Source organism: Crocuta crocuta, unplaced genomic scaffold, assembly GCF_008692635.1.
Source record: "Crocuta crocuta isolate KB4526 unplaced genomic scaffold, BGI_CrCroc_1.0 scaffold431, whole genome shotgun sequence".
Lineage (NCBI taxonomy): Eukaryota > Metazoa > Chordata > Mammalia > Carnivora > Hyaenidae > Crocuta > Crocuta crocuta.
Window position 1 is genome coordinate 5,225,293 of NW_027528859.1, and position 20,877 is coordinate 5,246,169.

The window sequence follows — 20,877 nt, forward strand, 5'->3', positions numbered from 1 at the left end:
TTGGCTCAGGTCATGATCTCACGGTTCACGGGTCCGAGTCCCCCATTGGGCTCTGTGCTGATAGCTAGCTCAGAGCCTGGAGCCTGCTTCAGTTTCTGTATCTCCCTCTCTCTCTGACCCTCCCCTGCTCACACTGCCTCCCTCTCTCTCTCTCTCAGAAATAAATAAAAACATTTAAAAAATAAACAATTAAATTTTAATAGAATGATTTTAAACACTGACAACACTAGGGGCACCTGGGTGGCTCAGTTTGTTAAGCATCCGACTCTTGATTTCTGCTCAAGCCATGATCTCACTGTCAGCACAGAGCCTGCTTGGGATTCTCTCTCTCCCTCTCTCCCAAAATAAGTAAATCAACATTAAAAAAAAAAAAAACAAAACCACAAACCTGACAGTACCAAGTCTGATGGATGCAGAGCACCTAGAACTCTCTACAGTGCTGGTAAGTGTAAATTGTATAGGCATTTTGGAAAAGTTTGGCACTTTTTAAAATCAGGTTAAATATTAACTTACAAGACCTAAAATTTCACTAAGTACTTATCTAAGAAAAATGCAAATACATATCCATAGAAAGACTTGTATGTGAATGTTCACAGCAGCTTCCAAAGAGTGGAAAACAGGGGCACCTGGGTGGCTCAGTCAGTTACACCTCTGACCTCTTGATTTTTGACTCAGATCATGATCTTATACTTGGTGAGACTGAGCCCTCCGTCAGCTCTGTGCTGCAGCACAGAGCCTGCTTGGGATTCTCTCTCCTTCTCTGTCCCCCCTTAATTTGCACGTGTATGCATGCAGGCATATGCACGCTTTCTCCCTCCAAATGAATAAACATTTTTTAAAAAATAGAAAGCAAACTAAATGTCCATCAGATGAATGGAAAAACTCAATATCATATTGTGGTATATCCAACAATGAAATACTACTCAGCAATAAAAAGGGATAGACTACAGATAGACACAAAAACAAGAATGGGTATGAAAAACATAATGCCGAATTAAAGAAGCTAAGAACAGGACACATACTGATTATTCCATTTATATGAAGCTTTACAATATGTAAAACTAATCTACAGTGATAGAAATATAATCAGTGGATGTCTGGGGTAGCGTGAGGAGAGACTGCAAAAGGTAATGGAATTTGTGTGGGGTGTGGGGTAACAAAATTGTAGTGTGGGAAGATGATTATATAGGTGCAAACATCTACATTGTACACTTAAAACATTATGTCATCTTGCTTGTAAATTATATTTCCATAAAGTTGAAAAAATAATTATTTTCCAACAGTTAAGGAATTAGTCTTTTTTATTACCAATAGTGCCTGGCCAGCAAATCATTTCAGAGGTTAAGCAGCCCATATGCAGTAAAGAATTATCCTTTACCCATCAGCCTTCTAAACATACAAGAGAAATGGATTTTCTGTCCAGTGGAAATGAAGTACCCTAGAATTTGTTTTCTAATTCACAGAAGTTAGTGAATTTGCACACCATCTCCTATTAACCTAATTTAATTTTTTAAATATCAGGCTTATGGTGGGGCTCCTGGGTGGCTCAGTCAGTTAAGCGTCCAACTTTGGCTCAGGTCATGATCCCATGGCTCAAGGGTCGGAGCCCTACGTCGGGCTGTGTGCTGACAGCTCAGAGCCTGGAACCTGCTTCAGATTCTGTGTCTCCCCCTCTCTCTGCCCCTTCCCCACTTGTGCTCTGTCACTCTCTAGAAAATAAACATTAAAAAAATTTTTTTAATAATAATTAAAAAGCCAGGCTTAGAGTGCCTGGGTAGCTCAGTCATTAAGCATCTGACTTTGGCTCAGGTCATGATCTCACAGTTCATGTGTTCAGGTCTCACATCACATAAACTTGAGCCCCACTTTGGGTGAGCACGAGTCTCTCTTTGAATGAGCTCTGCTTCTCTCTTTGTCCCTCCTGAGGTTCTCTCTCTCTCTCACTCTCTGCCCCTTGCTCACTTGAATGAATGAATGAAATGAAATGAAATGAAATATATTTAATTAAAAAATAAAAATAAAAAAATCAGCCCTAAGCAAGGGTAACAGCTGAAGAAAGCTATTTTTTTTAAATATTTATTTACTTTTGAGAGATAGAGCACATACAGGGAGGGGCAGAGAGAAAGGGAGACAGAGAATCCGAAGTAGGTTCCAGACTCCAAACTGTCAGCACAGAGCCCAACATGGGGCTCGAACCCACGAACCATGAGATCATGACCTGAGCCAAAGTCAGACACTTTACCAACTAAGTCACCCAGGTGCCCCCAAAGCTATTTTTTATCAGAAGGTTAATGCTTCAAAAGTGAAGAATCCCCACAGTAGGAAAACAAAACACTTTTAATACATACTCTGATTGGGGGCTGGACCTTCCAAAGGGGGTGGAGAATCATGGCATGTGTGTTGTCAGGAACACACCACACACACACACACACACACACACACACACACGGGAGATGGGCAGAAATGCTTCCCTCGCCACACTCCGTATGGCGTAGGGAAAGAACTGGCAACCATAAGCAGGTTGTTAGAATAGTCAGATGGATAGTGTTTATTTGTAACTTGACATATGAATGTTTATTATGATCACTTTTTATTTTCATATGTTTATTTCTGAGAGAGTGCAAGCAGGGGAGGGACAGAGAGAGGGGGACAGAGGACCCAAAGTGGGCTCTGCACTGACAGCAGCAAGCCCAATGTGGGGCTTGAACTCAGGAATTGCGAGATCATGACCTGAGTTGAAGTCAGACACTCAACCACTCAACAGACTGGGCCACCCAGGCGCCCATACTTTTATTTTTTTTTAATTTATTTTGATAGAGAGTGAGAGAGCATGTGTGAATGGGGAAGGGAGAGGGAGAGAAAGAATTCCACGCAGGCTCTACATTCAGTGCAAACCCTGACATGGGGCTTGATCCCATGACCATGAAATCATGAAATGACCTGAGCCAAAATTAAGAGTCAGCTGCTCAATCAACTGAGCTACACAGGCGTCCCTATGATCACTTTTTGAATGGCTGGGCACTGAAACAGCTTTCATGTAAGCACAGGAAGGACACAAAGCAAAAATAAAACCTGCCAACTGCCCTCTCTACCTGCCCTGTCTTACACTCTCATCCTCTTAACTTGTTACACCAAAATCCCTAGTAAATGTTAAAACCACACCACAGGACTTGAATTAAGCCAAAAGTAAAGAAAGGTCTAGGATGGAGGGGTAGATAACAAATGGGCGGGGTGGGGAGAGGGGTGCCTGGGTAGCTCAGTTGGTTGCATCTGACTCTTGATTTCGGCTCAGGTCATGATCTTGCAGTTTGAGTTCAAGCCCCATGTCGTGCTCTGCACTGACAGTGTGGAACCTGCTTTGGATTCTCTTTCTCTTCCTCTCTCTGTTCCTCCCCGCTTGTGCTCTCTCTCTCAAAATAAACTTAAAAAAAAAAAAAAAGAAAAGAAATGAGGGCAAGGGTGATGAATTCAGTGGACATTTGTCATTTCTAGTTCCCAGCATCCATGCCCACTTCCTAAGAGTACTCTGATGTCATTTCAGGCAATTAACTCTCCCGTTCTGTGTGCACTTTTGTTGGGAGAGTAAAATCAAGTTTTCCCTCCCTCTACCAAAACCAAGCAAGGCAGTTGGCAGTTCCAAGCCTGGTTCCTTACGTCTCCCTTCCATCCTGTGAGGCTCTCTTCAGTGGAGAAATAAATCTTTTAAGTCCCCCTGCCTCTGCTATCCACCATTGTTTTTCAATCTCCCTTAGAGTCAATGTCTGTTATAGGGGTGCCTTGGTGGCTTAGTTGGTTGGCGTCTGACTCTTGGTTTCAGCTCAGGTCATAATCTCACAGCCCCACGTCAGGCTCTGTGCTGGCAGTGTGGAGCCTGCTTGGGATTCTCTGTCTCCCTCTCTCTCTGCCCCTCCCCTGTTTACCTTGTATCTCAAAAAATAAACTTAAAAAAAAAAGTCTATTATCAGCTTGGTGTATTTTCTTCCAGAAGCTTTCTATACATCTCATTCTTGTTTGTAAGCAAATACATGTATGTGTCATATAAATTGGATATTATACATACTGCTGTGCAACTCACTATGTATGAGCTGTAATCTTCTATTTCTTTTGCATCTTCTCATCATGCCTGATTAAAACTCTCCACACAAAATAATATCAAAACAGGGAGGGGGACAAAACATAAGAGACTCTTAAGTATAGAGAACCAACAGAAGGTTGCAGGAGGGATTGTGGGAGGGGGGATAGGCTAAATGGGAAGGGACATTAAGGAATCTACTCTTGAAATCATTGTTGCACTATATGCTAACTAACTTGGATGTAAATTAAAAACCAAATAAATTTAAATAATAAAACTCTCCACACAAAAATCCTGCCAAAAGTGGTATCTGGAAGTGGGGTGGGACTCAGTTAATCTCACTATTTTATATAGCCCCTTAATTACAGGATAGATTTGGGCAAAAGTTCAGCTACTTGAATAATGAATGAGTATCCTAAAGAATACTAACAATGTGTCAGGCTGAAAAGTCCTTCTTGGCAGTGCAAAGAAGGTTCTTCAGCAGGGAAATCTCATGATAAAGACAATGCTTCAAGAAGAGTAACAAGGCAACTGTGAATATAATACAGACCAGAAAAAGGAGAGATTGGATAATGGGGAGAGGAGTTCAGGGGCTAACAGGGGGTAGATCTGAAGAAATAAAATTCTGGATTATAGTGGAACCAGAGAAATGGAGAGAAATTTTTACTGACTTATAAGAAGTTAGACTAGTGGATCTGAAGACTGGAATTAGAAGAGCTAAATTCAGAATTCCAGCTCTGAAATGTATTGGCTGTGTGACTTCTGGCAAGACACTGCTCCATATCTTAGTTTCTCTGTCAGTGAAATGAAGAACTTAGAATATCAGGGCTTTTACAATTTTTTTTTTCCAGTGGAATCCTTTTTTTTTCCTAGGGGGAAATAAAGGCAAGACTGTTCTGGCCAAAGCCTACGGAAAAGGGCTCAGAGCCTCAGCTATCCTTCACCTCACTTCTCTCTGCCACCTCTGTGACATTCTTGAGGTATCTCCAGAGGACTAGAGAACAACACTTGAGAAATTTCTAAAGACTCTACTACCAACTCTAATATTCAATGACTCAGGGGGGTGAACTTGGCAGGGGTGCCTAGGAAAACAGTAATGACTTTAAGAGTTGCCACAAAATCATATAATAGAGAGGGTAGATTGACCTCCAATAAATTTGCCTGCTTTTCCTTCCAGGCCAAACTCAATTTAATGTCCCAAATCTCATCCAAACCTTGTGCAAGCAGTGCTCTAACCTCCAGATAAACAATACCGTCACAAATAATTCATAAACAATTCGGCTCATTCCAATTTGAGGTCAGCCAATTAATCAAACACTCTTGCTTACAGAACCAAAGTCTAACCCTCTATCACTGTCATCTGAAATAAAGGTGCTTACTCTACCTTCTGGAACAAAAGCCAAGTAAATCTAACCCCTCCTCCACAGGAGAATCCTTCAACTACTTGAAAAGAGCTATCAAGTCAGCCTTATCACCCGTTACTCCCTCTTGCTCTGACCTGTCATGATGCTCCACAGAGGTGGCCGACTCCAGTTCTGGAGCAATTCAACATTTCCCAAGCATCTCAGTGCTCAGATGTGCAAGTAAATTTTTACTTATTCATGGCTTTAGAGATTTAATCAAACCAGATGATCCTTCTTAAAACGAATGACTAGCTTTATAATGAAATGTAAATAGAATTCAAACTCATTATCTGGTAACTATTCTTTTCCTGCTAAATATTAGCTGTTCTCAGTTTATCAGAAGAAGATAGCTAATACTTTTGACCCAAAGCTAATTGTGAAAACATCTATCCAGGGATCCAAAAAGATCCAAGACTCAAGGTCCACTGAAGCATCTATAAGTAATAGGTATAATATTATGCATCCTGATTCCAAAGCCTGTAATCACATCAACTCTCAGATGAATATAATTCTCACCAGTATAAAATTCAATTACCACCAACATGACACGGAATATCAACGGTATGAGTAAGAAAGCTTCGTTCACCCTTCTTCATTCCCCACCCATTGTATATTCCACCACCAGGTCTGTAAAATTAGGGTCTGTGGAGGGATGTCTGGGTGACTCAGTCGGTTAAGTGTCCGACTTCGGCTCAGGCCACAATCTTGCGGTTTGTAGGTTTGAGCCCCGCATCAGGCTCTGTGCTGACAGCTACCTCAGAGCCTGGAGCCTGTTTCAGATTCTGTATCTCCTTCTCTCTCCAACCCTCCCCTGCTCATGCTGTCTCTCAGAAATAAATAAAACATTAAATTTTTTTAATGTGTTTTTTTTAATTTATTTCTAGGAGAGAGAGAGGCAGTGTAAGCAGGGCAGGGTCAGAGAGAGAGGGAGTCAGAGACTCTGAAACAGGCTCCAGGCTCTGAGGTAGCTGTCAGCACAGAGCCCGACGCGGGGCTCGAACCCATGAACCACGAGATCATGACCTAAGCGAAAGTCGGACGCTTAACCGACTAAGCCACCCAGGTGCCCCGAGAAATAAATAAAACATTAAAAAAAAATTTTTTTTAAATTAGGGTCTGTGGATTGGGCCTGGTTATCCTCCAGTCTGGGTAGTTTGGGAATGGGGAGTAGAAAGTATGAGTGAGCCCTACGGAGAAATCAAGCCAGCATTGCCACAGTCCATGGTGCCTGTAGCTCAGAGCCTTTACAGTTTCCTGTGCTCCAGTTGTCCTGGTAACCTGAGGCCTCCTTATTTGTGTTGGCATCATGGGGCCAAGAGCGGAAGCAAAGCTGGAGCGCCAGCAAGATTTGCAGGAAAAAAATGTGGGTAATGCAGCAGTTATGCCACAGGAGGGTCAAGCCTAGGGCAAAAGAATTACCTGGTTAGGGGAGAGGAGGGGGTAGTGTCTTATAAAAATAGGATTTACATATTCCACTTCCAATGTTTCTGATTCCATACATCTAGGATGAACTCAGAAACCTGCAATTTTAAGAAGCTACCTCCTACCAAGTAAGACAAAGACTGTACTTTTGAAAACCCAGGCTAAGCAAACAAATCAGCAGCTGGAAAGAAAAAGTACAACCACCTATCCATTTCAGAAAGCCCATATTCCAGCATAGTAGTTCTCAACAAAGGCAGGGAGGGTAGTGGTGGATTTTGCCCTCCAGGGGGACATCTGGCAACGTATGGAGATTATTTCTGCTAGTAAACATCCCACAGTTCACAGGACTGCCCCCCAACAACAAAGGATTATCCAGCCCAAAACACCAGTCCCATGGTTGAGGATACTTTCCTCTCAACCCCATCACCTCTAATCCACAGAAATCAATGCTACATACACAGTTTTAGGTCACAACACGGAGAATTATGTGAGGTCCTCTGGAAAAAATGAGACCCCAAAATTCATTAAAAAATAGTAAATTTTCTTAAAGATACGGATAAGGAGGAGGTCAGAAGAAGAGACGATAAAGGGAGGTAGGCAGGGACAATGCTGATAGGCCAAAGGGGAAATCAAGAGAGGACGAGGCATTGGCTGACAACAGTGGGAAAAGAATGCCACTCCCTCAATGGATACAGCCCCTCCATATGTAGAAGATTGGTAAAGAGAAGATAAATCTATTAAAAAATCACATAAGTCAAAAAAAAAAAAAGAAAAAGGATGAATAAAGGAACTGTGAAGAAGGAGCTTTATTAGGATGTGTCAAGCAGAGATATGGAATGAAAGAAGACAACAGAGATTCTTCTGTAAAAGAATGCTAAATAAAAACTCTTCAGCAATGATAAGAAAACAAGAGAACTCCTAGGAGGTCAGGAATTATGTGAGGAAGGAAAAAATATTATTTATGATCTAGTCCTAATCTCCCACTCCTGAGCCCCACCCCTAGAAAGATAGGTAGGGGGAAAGTTCCTTGATTTTCCCAAGCAAACATACTAAAAGGGAAGGGAAGGGAAGTTGAAGAGGAGCACAGGTAAGAACTCTTCTCAAATGAGAAGAGGGTGGTACTCAGAATAGAGAAGTAAGGTTCAAAGAGGAGGAGAAAATATTTTTCTTTGGGGAAAGAAAGGAAAAGAGAAGGGAGAGATTAATTAGCCACTTGACAGAGAGGGACTTTAAGGGCTCTTTCTCTTTGGGAAAGAGATTAAATGAGGATATCCCTCCCTTCAAAAAAATTTTTTTAATGTTTTATTTATTTCTGAGAAAGAGAGAGACAGCGTGAGCAGGGGAGGGTCAGAGAGAGAGGGAGACAGAATCTGAAACAGACTCCAGGCTCTAAGCTGGCTGTCAGCACAGAGCCTGATGCAGGGCTCGAACCCATGAATGGTGAGATCATGACCTGAGCCGAAGTCGGATGCTTAACTGACTGAGCCACCCAGGCGCCGCTCCCCCCCTTACCCCCCGCCCCGGGTCTTTTAACATTTATTTATTTTGATAGAGAATGAGAGCGAGCATGAGCAGGGGAGGAGCAGAGGGACGGGAAGAGAGAGAAAATCCCAAGTAGGCTCCAGTTGTGCTGTCAGCACAGAGCCCGATGCAGGGCAGGGCTTGATCTCATAAACCGTGAGATTATGAGGTGAGATCAAGAATTGGATGCTTAACTGACTGAGCCACCTAGGTACCCTGAGGAATTTTTTTTTTTTTTTAAGCATTGTTTTTGGGATATGAGAGATGGGATTCTAACCTTCATCTTCTACTCCTTTAATAAAAACTGACATTAGTCATCAGGGTTTTGGGTTTGTATTTTTTCCCAGTCTCAGAAGCCTGGCCTTTAGGCAGACCAAGAGGCCAATTACACACATTTTTACCATTTTTTGGAGTGACCATAAGATTTCTGGAGCAGCCAAAAGAGCAATATGACAACATACTAACTCTAAGTTTAGAGCTGTACTAACACAACAGCCACTCACCTCATTTGCCTATTTACATTTAAATTAACCAAAATTTAAAATTCCATTCCTCAGTCATTTGAGCCATATTTCAAGTGCTCAAAAGCCACACGTGACTAGTGGCTACAGATTATCCAGGACAGGTAAAGAACATTTCCATCATCACAGAAAGTTCTATTGGACAATACTAGAGTAAAGAAAAAAGCTTAGACAAATAGCTAACAAAAAACAAACGCTTTTCAAATCTTTAAAGAGCTGCCACACTGAAAAACAAGTCGATTTCTTCCATATCCTTTCAAAGAACAGAACTAAGGGGAAAAAGGAGATGCTATAACAAGTCAGATTTCAGTTTAACAACCCTCTAGCAACTTGACCCAGATTAACAGTAGAAGGGGCAGCCTCTGACGCAGGAGGAAGTAATCCATTTTATTCAATACAGAGAGGCAAGCAAAGACCAACTTGATCATCTTTCAGAGGGAACAAAGAACTAGATGCCTTCTAAGTATCTTGTTTTGAGTCTATAGTTTTAAGAGCAATTTATAAATAAGATAAAAGTGAGAGTCATAAACAGAATTTTAAAAGTCACTACTGCTACAGATTGTAGAGCAGCCAGGAGCAATGAAAAATGTAAGTAGACAGGTAATTTAGTCAAAATTAATGGTGGTTAGCTAGGAGTTAGTTACTGGTGGTAGGGGCCACCATGAATGTAATGATTTGTAAGGAGAAAAAATTATAAGAACTTGTTAAGAATGCTTCCAATGGCACAGAGACATGGTAGAAAACTTCAAGTAGGGTTATTAATGGAAACTTGATCATAGTTGAAATCACTACTACAACCAGACAATCTTTTCTATTCTCTGCCAGAGAGAGTACCAGGCCGAGTATAGGAATGTTCTTGGGACTCTGGCCCCTCTATCCTATCCTCCTGCCATTCACTAACCGATTACTTCTTATCTCTCACAACTCCTGAAAATCAGCCCCCTTCATGTGATCTCATCTGCATAGGAATGGCTCCACTCATCTTTCTCATCTGACTACAGAATGACAAAGGATGATGTCTCTTAACCTTCTATCCTAGCTATCGACTTACCCATCCTCATCTTCCACCCCAAAATGTACTTAGCTTGATCATAATGTAATATACTGAACATATACACATACATATACACATATACTGACACATACTGAACACATACACATACATACATATACACATATACTGACTTGTTATATTACCTGTGCATTTTAGCATATACATCTACACAAGAGAACCCACACGAATGCATGTGATAACATCTATTGTTGGCAATCACTGAGGAAACTGGCATCACGACTGTGAAATTCACTATTCAGTGCCTAGTGTAACATCAGGCTTACATGGAGTCACTCAATGGACTTTACAATTGACCACGTCATGCTTCTGGATGCAAAATGTTGGAAGAAGAGGCTGAAGTAGATGTAAATTTGAAAACTTTTCTTGTAGGAAAAATAGCGGAAACCTAAGCGTTTTCTGCTGTACCTAGAGGGAGAATGCTTAATCACAAGGGGGAGGTTGAAGCATTGGTTAAAGTAAGCATAACAGGGTTTACAAACAACCTCAAGTCAGAAAAAGGGTGTGGGGCGCCTGGATGGCTCAGTCGGTTGAGCGTCTGACTTCAGCTCAGGTCATGATCTCAACGTTCATGGGTTTGAGCCCCGCATCAGGCTCTGTGCTGACAGCCAGCTCAGAGCCTGGAGCCTGTTTCAGATTATGTGTCTCCCTCTCTCTGACCCTCCCCTGCTCACACGGTCTCTCTCTCTCAGAAATAAATAAAACATTAAAAAAAAAAAAAGGTGAGAGAAGAGGAAGGAAGACAGATCATGCAAAATAAATAATAAAATCCAATCTTTTAAAAAGCTAAGATCTTACCAAACAGAAAGGAGGAAAAGAGATTTCAACAAGAGAGTGTTAAAGATGGAAAAGAGCCAGAAAGGGCTGTAAGCTTAAAAAAAAAAAAAAAAAAAATCAATGAAAAGGTAGTGGTGTACATTGGCAAAGAGAAGTGTAGAGCTGAAGGAAGGGAGAGAATTTATGGTAGAGGAAGTTGGTGTGAAGTTTTCCTCTAAAGATGCCCAGCAGAACAAAGAAGGAATGAAGGCAAAGCCACTGGGATAAGGTAGGGCTGGGACTGAAACAGCATAGGACAAAGCAGCAGGGCCCAAGATAATAAATTATTTTCTTTTTATAAAATTAACTGACCCAGATTTTCTTGTTTGGGGCCAAAGGCAACTGCAGGATTTAAAGATCTTTAAAATAAACTATTAAGATCCTAATTCCTGGAATTGCCTTTGGCCCAAGATTTAAAAAAATTATAAAGATCGTGATAAAATTAGTGTCAGTTTCTGAGCCAAGCACCAGATACCATCGTAGGGTTGATTTTAGATATGAGATGAATAAGTGCTGTTGTGAATAAAACAGCTTTAGCTTTCTCTTTTTAACGACCACAGGCTAAACACAGAAACTCCATAGTTACATACACGTGCACTGAAGATAATAAATAAGTAACTTAATATATACATAAAACTGGGTCATTTGTCTTTGTATACTATATAGCCCAATGCCCCACTCTAAGGAATGTTTTTATCTGGTTTAGGATTTATAGGACAGTTTAAAGGGCTGCACAGAAAAAAGTTTAGGTTAAAAATAAAGACCTTGGGGCGCCTGGGTGACTCAGTCAGTTGGGTGCCTGACTTCGGCTCAGGCCATGATCTCACAGCTTGTGAGTTTGAGCCCTGCATCGAGCTCTGTGCTGACAGCTCAGAGCCTGGAGCCTGCTTCAGATTCTGTATCTCCCTCTCTCTCTGACCCTCCCCTGCTCTCACGCTCTGAGAAATAAATAAAAAAATAATAATAATTTAAAAATAGAGACCATAAGATGAGGGAGGGGGAAACTAGAAGTGTTGTGCTGATACAAGACTGAGGCACTAGGAACAGAATTCACTCAAGTCACTGTGAGAAAAAGGGCACAAAAACACAACAATGTCAATGTTGCGATATTGCTATTGATATTAATAGCCGCTCTTTGGGTTTTAAATGAAATACTGAATCAGATTTCTCAACTTCACTATTTTAAAAAATCCAACATTTAATCATTTGATAAAGCCAGTTACACAATGTTAAATGACTATAAAAATCAGCATATCCATGCCTAATTCTTTGGTAAAGACGGAATGGCAGGCAGTAATGTTCAGACACAGATAACCTTTCCTTTAAGTCAGTCACTACTCTTCTTACTCAGAGGCTATCGATGCCACATTCAAGGCCAGATCCAGAGTCCTCATCCCAGCATTCAAAGCCTTTAATGACTTGGCCACAGGGTATCTACATAACCTTAAGTCCCGCCACCCCTTAAACCTACCTTCCACTGTCCGAGCACACAGGTCTCTGGTCAGACCTTATGCCTGAGGTCTGGCCATTTCCACCTTCCTACCTGATGTGGAAGTCTCCTTCCATCTACAGGCTCTGGCTCGCCAAGGCCTACACTGGCGCTGCGGTCCTCCAGCGCCCCAGTGCACCGCGTTCTCGCTCCACGGCCCCGCACTCCTCCCCTCCCCGACAGCCTCACCCACTTGCTGTTTTGCCCAGGGTCCCTTTCCCTCCCCACACGAGCTCTCTGGGGCCTTCCTTCTGCTCCTAGATTCTCCCAAGGGAGGTTCCCTGCCTGCCTCCATTCAGTCACGGGTTCCGTATTCGGTGTCTATTAGGGGTTTTGCGCCTGGGGTGAAACCAGGACCTGGACCCCACAGGACCCCTTCCCCCTTAACTCTCTCCCCAGCGCTTCGGTAACCCTGCCGGGGTCCCCCCGCCCAGCCACCCGAACCTCCCCACGGTCCCTCCTATCCGGCGGCGGGCAGCGGGGGTCGGCGGTGACTCACCGGCGGCAGGCCGGGGAGCCGGAATGCGCTCACTTCCTCGCCTAGCGCACCTGCCTGGCACTGCTGGAGCGCCGCCCGGCCGGGCCTCCGGCGGATGTTTTTTCTGTCCCCGCGCGCGCACTGAGAGTGCGCGCCAATCGCCCCCTCCTGGCCGCGCCCCCCGCAACTGGCATTCCCGACGGCCGCGGCCCCAGAAACCAGAGTTGGGCCCTAACCACTGACCTCTCCTATACATAAGCATACACACAGCAACCACAAGCGTGGCCTCCAGGCCCATGCAGCTACAGAGTCGCGCACAAGAGTGCGCGCACCAACAGGAATGCAAGTGGATTCAACCAATNTTCTGGGAGAAGGATCCTGGCTCAGCCCCAGGCTTTCTTTCTAGAAGCCCCCTACTCCTGCCCATATGCCTACCTCATCCCCATTACAGGCGGCTCCCACTTCTGTCCCCAATACCTCACACACACCAATCCCTACTGGGGCCCTTTTACCTCCCAGCATCATCACCATCTTCAAGATTCCTAGCTCCCCAGTCGTGTCTGCCCCCTACTGGGTCGGCTCCAGGTTGCAGGAGCAAAAGGCTTTCTGTGGCCCAGATTTCCAGGGGATCAGCATGGCCCCTTTCCCCAGAAAGGTAGCAGCAGAGCCACTGACCACTGACAAGATTTCTGGGCCCTTGTGCTTGCTAGGAAGGCCTTTTTTTTTTTTTTTTAAATATTTTTATTTATTTCTAGGAGAGAGAGACAGCGTGAGCAGGGGAGGGTCAGAGAGAGAGGGAGACACAGACTCAGAAACAGGCTCCAGGCTCCGAGCTGGCAGCCAGCACAGAGCCCGACGCGGGGCCCGAACCCACGAACCGCGAGATCATGACCCAAGCGAAAGTCGGACGCTTAACCGACTAAGCCACCCAGGCGCCCCAGGAAGGCCTTCTAATCCACCTGCTCCAGCCAAGAGAGCAGTCCAGGGTCATGCCCCCCACACGCCAGCCTACCTCAAGGCACCCTGCTTCAACCGTAAGTTTTCTTTTTTCTCTTGCTACTCCTCTGAAATAGGGTAACAGACCTGACTAGGGTGAACATGTGGTACATAGAGTTGGCATCTCCATCCGCTTAAGCCATCTACTTGGAAGAGGACAGATAGGGGGTCTGAGGTGGACAGATGACGTTGTTTCTGAATAAAGAGGTGAGAGGCAGGGTGGCCCTCTAAAAACGTCAGCCAAAGGTAGTTATAACTGATCCACCGGGTGGCAGGGAATGGGACTCTTGGGGTAAAATGGACTGGAGACTTAGAAGGAAAAACAGAATGTCAAAGTGACATTCCCTCTGGACAGGACAGGAAGAGCTAGAAAAGGGTCTCTGGAGCGCGGTACAGTGAAAGAGAGGGTCATGAGTCCTAAAGAGATGGCCAGCATTCGAGTGGTCACATAGGAGAACTTGAAAGTTCACACGAGTGGGGATGGGAAGAAACGGATCAAAATCCTAATGAGAAAAGCAGGGGTTCCGATGTTACCTGGAAGGAGGAGAAAATGACACCTCCTCCCCAGGGCAGAAGTGAGGTATTGACTGACCTAGGCAAAGTGGGTTTGTCCGCAACACTTTTTCTAAACCAGAGGTGGTAAGGATGACATGGAGCATGAATGCACAAAGGGCAGAAGTCTGTGACCAGAGACAGCAGCCCCGGACAGAAGTCCTCAGCTGTGCAGAGCTGCTCGATGTCATTCAAACAAAGGAATGTCTACTCGTTTTATCTGAGCTTTAGCACCAACCGCAGCAGCTAATATTTTCTGAGGTTCATGTGCCAGAGACAGTGCTAAAAGCATTACATGTACCATCTCGTTTAAAGCCTCACAACAACCCTATGAGTTAGTATTACTATCCCAATTTAAAGATAAGGAAAAAGGCTTCGAGAGTTGAAGTAGCTTGCCCAAGGTCACACAGCTGTTAAGTGGAATCAGGATCTGAATTCAAGTAGTCTGACTCTATAACCTACAGTCTTACTCACCCATCTTGGGGTGTTTTAGAACCTACAGGAAACCCAAAGGAGGATGTCCCAGGATTCCTCAATTCTGGTTCTTAGAGGAAAGACAGGTGCCTCTGGGAAACTGGAGTGACTCATACCATTAGAGCATTTAGAGATGTTCCTCCTTAAAAGAACCATCCCCAGATATGGGAAGATCTTGCATCTGCTGTATGTTTGGGGGTACTGAGCAATGGATGACGCATCCCTAGTATGCCGGTGCACAAGAGACACCCACCTCCCCATCTCAGAGGGGCGCCCATGTCTCTAGCCCACTTCAGGGAGACTCTGCCCTAGGGTCTGAGAGAAACATTCTCCACTCCAGGTGCCTGTTCGCTCTCCCGGAGCCTCTGGCCGTCGCACCCTACTGCAGCTCCTGGGTTTGGCTGGAGCGCAGGATTAGCCATCCCCAGGAAATGCCTCCCTCCGGTCCAGGCAGGGATCCCAGCACACCCCCCCCCCCCCCCCTCCCCCGTGTGTATGTGTGTGTTGGGGGCGGGGTGGAATGCTTCCTTCTCTCCAGGTCAGGGAAGAGATGTGGGGACCACCTGGGGGCCCTCACCCCTCCCACCTCCTTGCTGGGGAAGTGCCCAGTCCAGTGCCCCTTCCATGGCCACCTCCCTCCCCCTCGCTGTGCCGGCGCATGAATCAGCTCTCACAGCTTGTTAAAGCTAGACCTCTTGTTTTCATGCCCTCACCTCAGGAAACAGAGTTACAGCTTTTCCAGCTCTGCTCAGCAGGGGGCCAGGGTCCTCACTTTATAAACATCCCAAGCCTGTGAGAGCAGAGGGCAAGGAGATGGTGTGAGACAGGAGCCCAGGGGAGACAGACAGAAACTAAGACCCAAGGAGAAAAACAAAGAAAAGCCACAGAGACAAGACCAGAGTAGTCTGAACAGAGGCCAAGAAGGGATCGAGAGGGCTGTGCTGCAGGAATGACCCTAATGATGCTCTGGACTGGACAGGCGAAGGGAGTCCTGGGGAGCTGGGGGATCATCTGCTTGGTGATATCTCTGCTCCTCCAGCAGCCAGGAGTCCACAGCAAGTGCTACTTCCAAGCTCAAGGTAAAGCTGGGGGAGGCATTAGGAAAGGACGAGGGCAGAGGGAGCTGGGATGAGAAGGGGCTTAGAGATGATCTTCTATCGGAAAACCCAGACTCCCTCCAACTCGGAAACAGACTAAATACGGGGGTGATACGCACTTACTTTCTCCCACGGCAGACCACAAGCGATTCTGTCTGCCACCACCAACTCCCCCCACCCTAACATCTCCTGTTCTTCCCTAGCACCCTGCCACTATGAAGGGAAATATTTTACCCTGGGTGAGTCTTGGCTTCGCAAGGACTGTTTCCATTGTACCTGTCTGCATCCCGTCGGTGTGGGCTGCTGTGACACGTGAGTGCCCACAGATGGCCAGGGAGAATGACTCGAACGTGAGTGAGGGATGGCCAGGTTATAACCCGACTGTTGTGATGCGAGAATGAATAGAATACAGGTATGAGGCTGGCCAAACCTGAAGGTACCAACAAGAGAGAGAGAAGGCTGCAAGCTACAAAGTGAGGGATGTAGGGGGCGGTCTGGAGGGAAAATATTTCTGCTATGAAATGAAAAAAATCCATATATGGCAGGCGAGAGCTTAGTCACGGGGACCAAGAGGGCACTGAAGACACGGGAGGAATGCTGGCAGAGAGGGAAAGTGGGGCAGGGATAAAGGGGCCTTCACCGTGCCGACTCCTTTCCCACGCTTTGCTTCCCCAGGTCTCAGCATCCCATCGACTTCCCCGCGGAGTGTGAGGTACGTCAGGAGGCAGGAACCTGTCAATTCTCCCTGGTGCAAAAATCTGACCCTCAGCTGCCCTGCAAAGGCGGAGGGCCCGACCCTGAATGGGGCTCAGCCAACACCCCTGCTCCTGGGGCTCCCGCTCCCCACTCCAGCTAAACTCAACCAATCACCCTTCTGCTAACTGCCCACTGCTGCTGCCACTTCCAGGGAAACCACTAGCAGCTGCCAATTTATTCTGAATAAATAAATTAATGCTACAGCTGAAAGACTGCCTCTCATTGTCCATGCCCCTGGACCCAGGTGGGGAAAACGGGCCCTACTATAGAGTCCAGGTGCCGAGTTCTCCATATCCTGAAGAAAGATAGCGTCGCGGTGAGTCAGTTTCAGATGGTTATGGTGCTGGTGCTGGGCCCTGGGGCTGCATATGAGGCCAGGGTAGGGCTTGTGGGCAGCACCTTGATTGGGAGGTCCCAGCTGAAGGTGTCTACGGGCACTTGCTCAGGCCCTGTCCAGGTGACAGGCTCCGGCTGTTCCAAGGGAGGGAGGAGCACCAAACCTGGTTCTCGTGATGTTACAAATTCAAAATGCAATCGCCACTTCAGGGACACTGTGGGAAAAAAAAGATAAAGGTGGGGAGGCATTAGAAGCCAGGAGTAAAAACCAATGCAGGATGTGGTTAGCGAATGAAAAACAAAAACAAAAACAAAAAACAACAGTATTCAGGAAGAAGGGAAGAGGGAAGAAATCACAGGGCTAGGACAGGGATTTCTCTAAAGAAATCTAGTGTTTACTAGAAACGTGTCAATCAAGGATACCAGGGTCAAGCATCTAACAATCTAAGTGTGGAACAGTCAAGACTTAGTAGATTAAAGTAAACACGCTGGGAATCAGAGACCAGTGCATCACAGGGTCTCAGCTGATAGGGGTAGTGAAGAACATCTGAAAGCTCTTAAGAATTTAGGAGTTAGTGCATCTAGGAAACAGGCTGAACGTCCAAGAAAGTGTTAAGGGTCAGAAGCTGGGTGTGGGTGTGTCCAGGGGTGTGCTAGGAACCAAGACCCACTACACTCTACCTAAATACAGCATTTTACTCGCTTCCCCCCTCCGATGACGGTCAGGGTCTCACCAATGGCTGTGCAGAAGCCTGGGGTGGAGCTGAGAGGGATGGGGAGGGAGAAGCTGGTTCTGGTTGTATGCAAGCAGGACTCCTGGTGCCGGGCATGGGTCACATGAGAGACAGAGGGGACACCCCCCGTCCTGCGGCGCCTCTGGTATTCAGGCTGTACACGCTCCTCGGTCTGTAAACTTACTGAAAACTGGGAGCAAGAAGAGAAAGTTGCTAGCAGGCACTGGGAAATGCAGACTCTAGGTGAGAGGCTTGAGTCCAACCTCAAGCTATTTTACCAAAGGACCCTGGGTGACCACACTATTCACTTCTACATACCACCCCTCTTTATGAGGCCCTTCTTCCTCCCTAGCCCTCCAGGCCCAGCACCCCAAAATTCCCTTTCCTTCTCACCTGCAAACAAGCTACAGTTCCTTCCCCTAAGTTTAAGGTCCCCACCACATCCTCGCCGAGTCTGTATACAGATTTGAAGATGCCAAATGTCCCAACTTTTCCTCGGCCATCACTGATATTGTATAGATCTGGGGAGAATGGGACACTATAAGCTTGGAGTCCACACTGGGGAGTACCTAGGGCTGGGAGCCAGAGGCCAAGGTGGGGCTTTTCTTTCTAATGTGGGATGAGATATCAGTGAATCCTCAGAAGTATATGGCAATTAAGAATATCTGTCTGACACAGTAATACTATGGAGGGATGGGGGCGGGGGGACAATTGTGAAAGAATTCTCACGGAGGCTGCGGCAGGACGTGGCAGCCATGAGACGCTCCCCAGCCAGCTCGGCTAGCCATGAATCCTTCTTTCCACCTTCATCCTCCTCCAAGAATGGACTAGATGGGGCTACAGCCTCATCCTGGGGAAACCGCACATCTTGAAGGCCTACAGAGAGAACAGATGGAAAGATAGTGCCAGGAGGGAATAGACAGTAGAGGTTGGGGTTTTAGACTCCAACCCGTGAAGGCTAAAGGTAAGCGAGACACGCCCCAGGTACACATTTCAACCTATTCTCCAGAAACGCCCCCCCCTCCCCCTGCCTTGCACCTTTACTAAGACCAGGAAGTTCCCCTCCAGCCCCCCTCACAGGCCCTCTACAGATCATTTCTGCTTTGGTGAGGGTCTTCCCCAGCCCTTCCCTCCAGGAATCCTTACTTACCTGTCAGCACAAGAACCCTCAGAGGGACCCTGAGTAAAGTGATGGGTGAGTTGACACGCTGGCAGCCAATGGTCAGTTTGTAGACATACTTGACTGACTGACCCCGAAAGGAGGGTGGTCCCTCTATGGGCAGCACTTCGCTGTAGGAGTCTAGTTGGGAAGTAGTAGTCAGGGCAGCCAGAGGCAGCCAGAGAAGTCCTCCCTCCAGGAGCCTTAGAAGGCAATCCAGGGGTGGGGAAGAGATAGGCACTCACATGATTTGGACTCTCCAGGATCTAGTCTCAGATCACAGAAAAGGATTTTTGGTGGGGTGGAAAGGATACACTGACCCCTCTCACCTAAAAGAGGTAAGAAAGACTGCAATTTAATGACCCATTGTCTAGTACTAGGTGAAACTAGCACAGCAAGTGGGGACAGCCCAAGTAAGCTAGTCTTGTTTTCTTGTTGTAAGATAGAAACGGTCTTATACCCCCAAAGCAACAATTACATTCCCCTACATCGCCAGTATGACAGAGACTATAAGGACCCACTAGAACAATTTAACAAATTCATTCTCAGGTGACAATGACTCCACCCCCTTCCAAAGGCAAATGCCCATCTCTAACCTCGGTGTGGTAGAAAGACAGTCTGGCTCTCAGGCTGGACCTCTGGCTGACTGGAGTCAGGGGGAGGTAGTGCTACCCGACTCTCGCTGGCATGGAACTGGCAGTGGATTTGGGCACTGGCCCAGGCCAGAGCCTCACTATGGGAGGAGGAAAAGAAGGCATGAGAGGGGAGTTCCTACCCTCACAAATGCTCTCCCAAACTCCCTAACCCCTGTCTGAGGAGACCAACACAGTGGCTGTCCTAGGAATCAAGGAATCCAGAACCTCAAGGAGAATCCATTAAAAATAAGTATCCTGTGGGTAAAAGTGGAAATGGGGGAGGAGGGAGGAAGGGAGCGTGGAGGGCTCTGTCAACCACACGTTGGGTTAAACGGCCCTTTCCTACAACAAGAGTGCAATGAGCTGGTGGTAGTGTAGCTTCAAGACAACCTGAGCTCTAGCTGAGCACTACAGAAACCAGGCTTCCTCTCAGAAGAACCACCTCCTTCAGTATCTGCATCCCCACCTGGATGCAGAAGTGGCCGTGGGGGGCAGGGGGTTGGTGACTGTCACCACACACTCGAGGGCCTCCCCTGCCAGAAACACAGGACCTCGGCTCAGCTCTGCTACCACTTCAATCATGGCAGCTCCGGAATCAGATCTAAAAGGAAACAAGGGGGGGGGGTCAGAGGTCAGTACCATGGCAGGGAGGCGCGTCTGCGGCGAACCTTGGGGCCAGACCAGAGAAGACCGGCGGTCACCAGCACGGTGTCTGAGGGAAGCGGCTGGATTTGGGGTGCGGGGAGGTGGATGGCAAGTACAGGTGGCAGGTGACCCAGTAGGGGGAGGACGTCGCTCTGGGTTCCAGACCCCCGCCCCTCTTAGCACCGAGTTAGTCCCCCTACCTGCCGGAACCCCCAAACCGGCCTCCCCAACCTCCCTCCAGGTTCCAGGTCCCAGCCCAAGGCCACGGCCGCCCGTCACCTCGTGCCCTTAGTCCGGGCACCTCGCACGGTCGAATACTGGGGGTCTCGGCACACCGAGGCCCTCACCTGCCCGCCCCTCCAGGACCGGGCCAAGTGCGTGGCGGCGTCCGCGACAGAGGCGGGACTTCCCTTCAGCCCCCCTTCTCCACCGAGCGCCTTCCGGCCGGAAACACCCAGCTGACCAGACCGGAAGGGGCTCGGGTTGTCCCGCCGCCTTGGGTCACCTTCCCACGGGCTGGCACCTGGGCGCAGACGCTGTCCCAGACACCAACCGGCGGGATCCGGCGCCCTACCCAGGGTGGGGGGGGTGGGGGCCTGGCGCCACGGCCCAGAGACGGGGCTCAGGCTGCTGCGAGCTCCCAGGCCGGTCCCGGGGGCGGTTCCTTGCGGGCTGGCCCCCGGGGCTCCTCCCCTTTCC

General features: G+C 47.0%; 2 protein-coding genes across 5 annotated transcripts; one reads left to right on the forward strand and one right to left on the reverse strand.

Annotated features, from left to right (window-relative positions):
• The first annotated feature begins 13,639 nt into the window (after window positions 1–13,639).
• Window positions 13,640–16,864, forward strand: MSMP (microseminoprotein, prostate associated). Of its 2 annotated transcripts, XM_077756232.1 has the most exons (5): window positions 13,640–13,828; window positions 15,157–15,266; window positions 15,535–15,895; window positions 16,117–16,225; window positions 16,589–16,864. In XM_077756232.1, the coding sequence occupies exons 3-5, from the start codon at window positions 15,766–15,768 to the stop codon at window positions 16,767–16,769; spliced, it is 420 nt and encodes a 139-aa protein (XP_077612358.1). In that variant the 5' UTR covers window positions 13,640–13,828; window positions 15,157–15,266; window positions 15,535–15,765; the 3' UTR covers window positions 16,770–16,864. The 2 variants fall into 2 exon arrangements, with proteins under 2 accessions (XP_077612358.1, XP_077612357.1); XM_077756231.1 differs by lacking the exons at window positions 13,640–13,828; window positions 15,157–15,266 and having other exon boundaries at window positions 15,318–15,895.
• RGP1 (RGP1 partner of RAB6A GEF complex) lies at window positions 16,815–20,706 on the reverse strand. Of its 3 annotated transcripts, none has more exons than XM_077756224.1 (9): window positions 20,526–20,706; window positions 20,000–20,134; window positions 19,495–19,631; window positions 19,144–19,227; window positions 18,890–19,039; window positions 18,469–18,615; window positions 18,133–18,260; window positions 17,740–17,929; window positions 16,815–17,220 (listed from the first exon to the last, which is right to left on the reverse strand). In XM_077756224.1, the coding sequence occupies exons 2-9, from the start codon at window positions 20,113–20,115 to the stop codon at window positions 16,997–16,999; spliced, it is 1,176 nt and encodes a 391-aa protein (XP_077612350.1). In that variant the 5' UTR covers window positions 20,116–20,134; window positions 20,526–20,706; the 3' UTR covers window positions 16,815–16,996. The 3 variants fall into 3 exon arrangements, with proteins under 3 accessions (XP_077612350.1, XP_077612351.1, XP_077612349.1); XM_077756225.1 differs by having other exon boundaries at window positions 20,480–20,706; XM_077756223.1 differs by having other exon boundaries at window positions 20,458–20,706.
• Between the last annotated feature and the right edge of the window lie 171 nt (window positions 20,707–20,877).

Coding starts and splice junctions, on each gene's coding strand:
- MSMP (XM_077756232.1), top strand. CDS start 15,766: ATGACCCTAATGATGCTCTGGACTGGACAGGCGAAGGGAGTCCTGGGG. Junction 15,896..16,116: donor GTGCTACTTCCAAGCTCAAG/GTAAAGCTGGGG, acceptor GTTCTTCCCTAG/CACCCTGCCACTATGAAGGG. Junction 16,226..16,588: donor GGTGTGGGCTGCTGTGACAC/GTGAGTGCCCAC, acceptor TTGCTTCCCCAG/GTCTCAGCATCCCATCGACT.
- RGP1 (XM_077756224.1), bottom strand. CDS start 20,115: ATGATTGAAGTGGTAGCAGAGCTGAGCCGAGGTCCTGTGTTTCTGGCA. Junction 17,930..18,132: donor GAACTGTAGCTTGTTTGCAG/GTGAGAAGGAAA, acceptor TCTTGCTCCCAG/TTTTCAGTAAGTTTACAGAC. Junction 17,221..17,739: donor AGGCTTCTGCACAGCCATTG/GTGAGACCCTGA, acceptor TTTTTCCCACAG/TGTCCCTGAAGTGGCGATTG.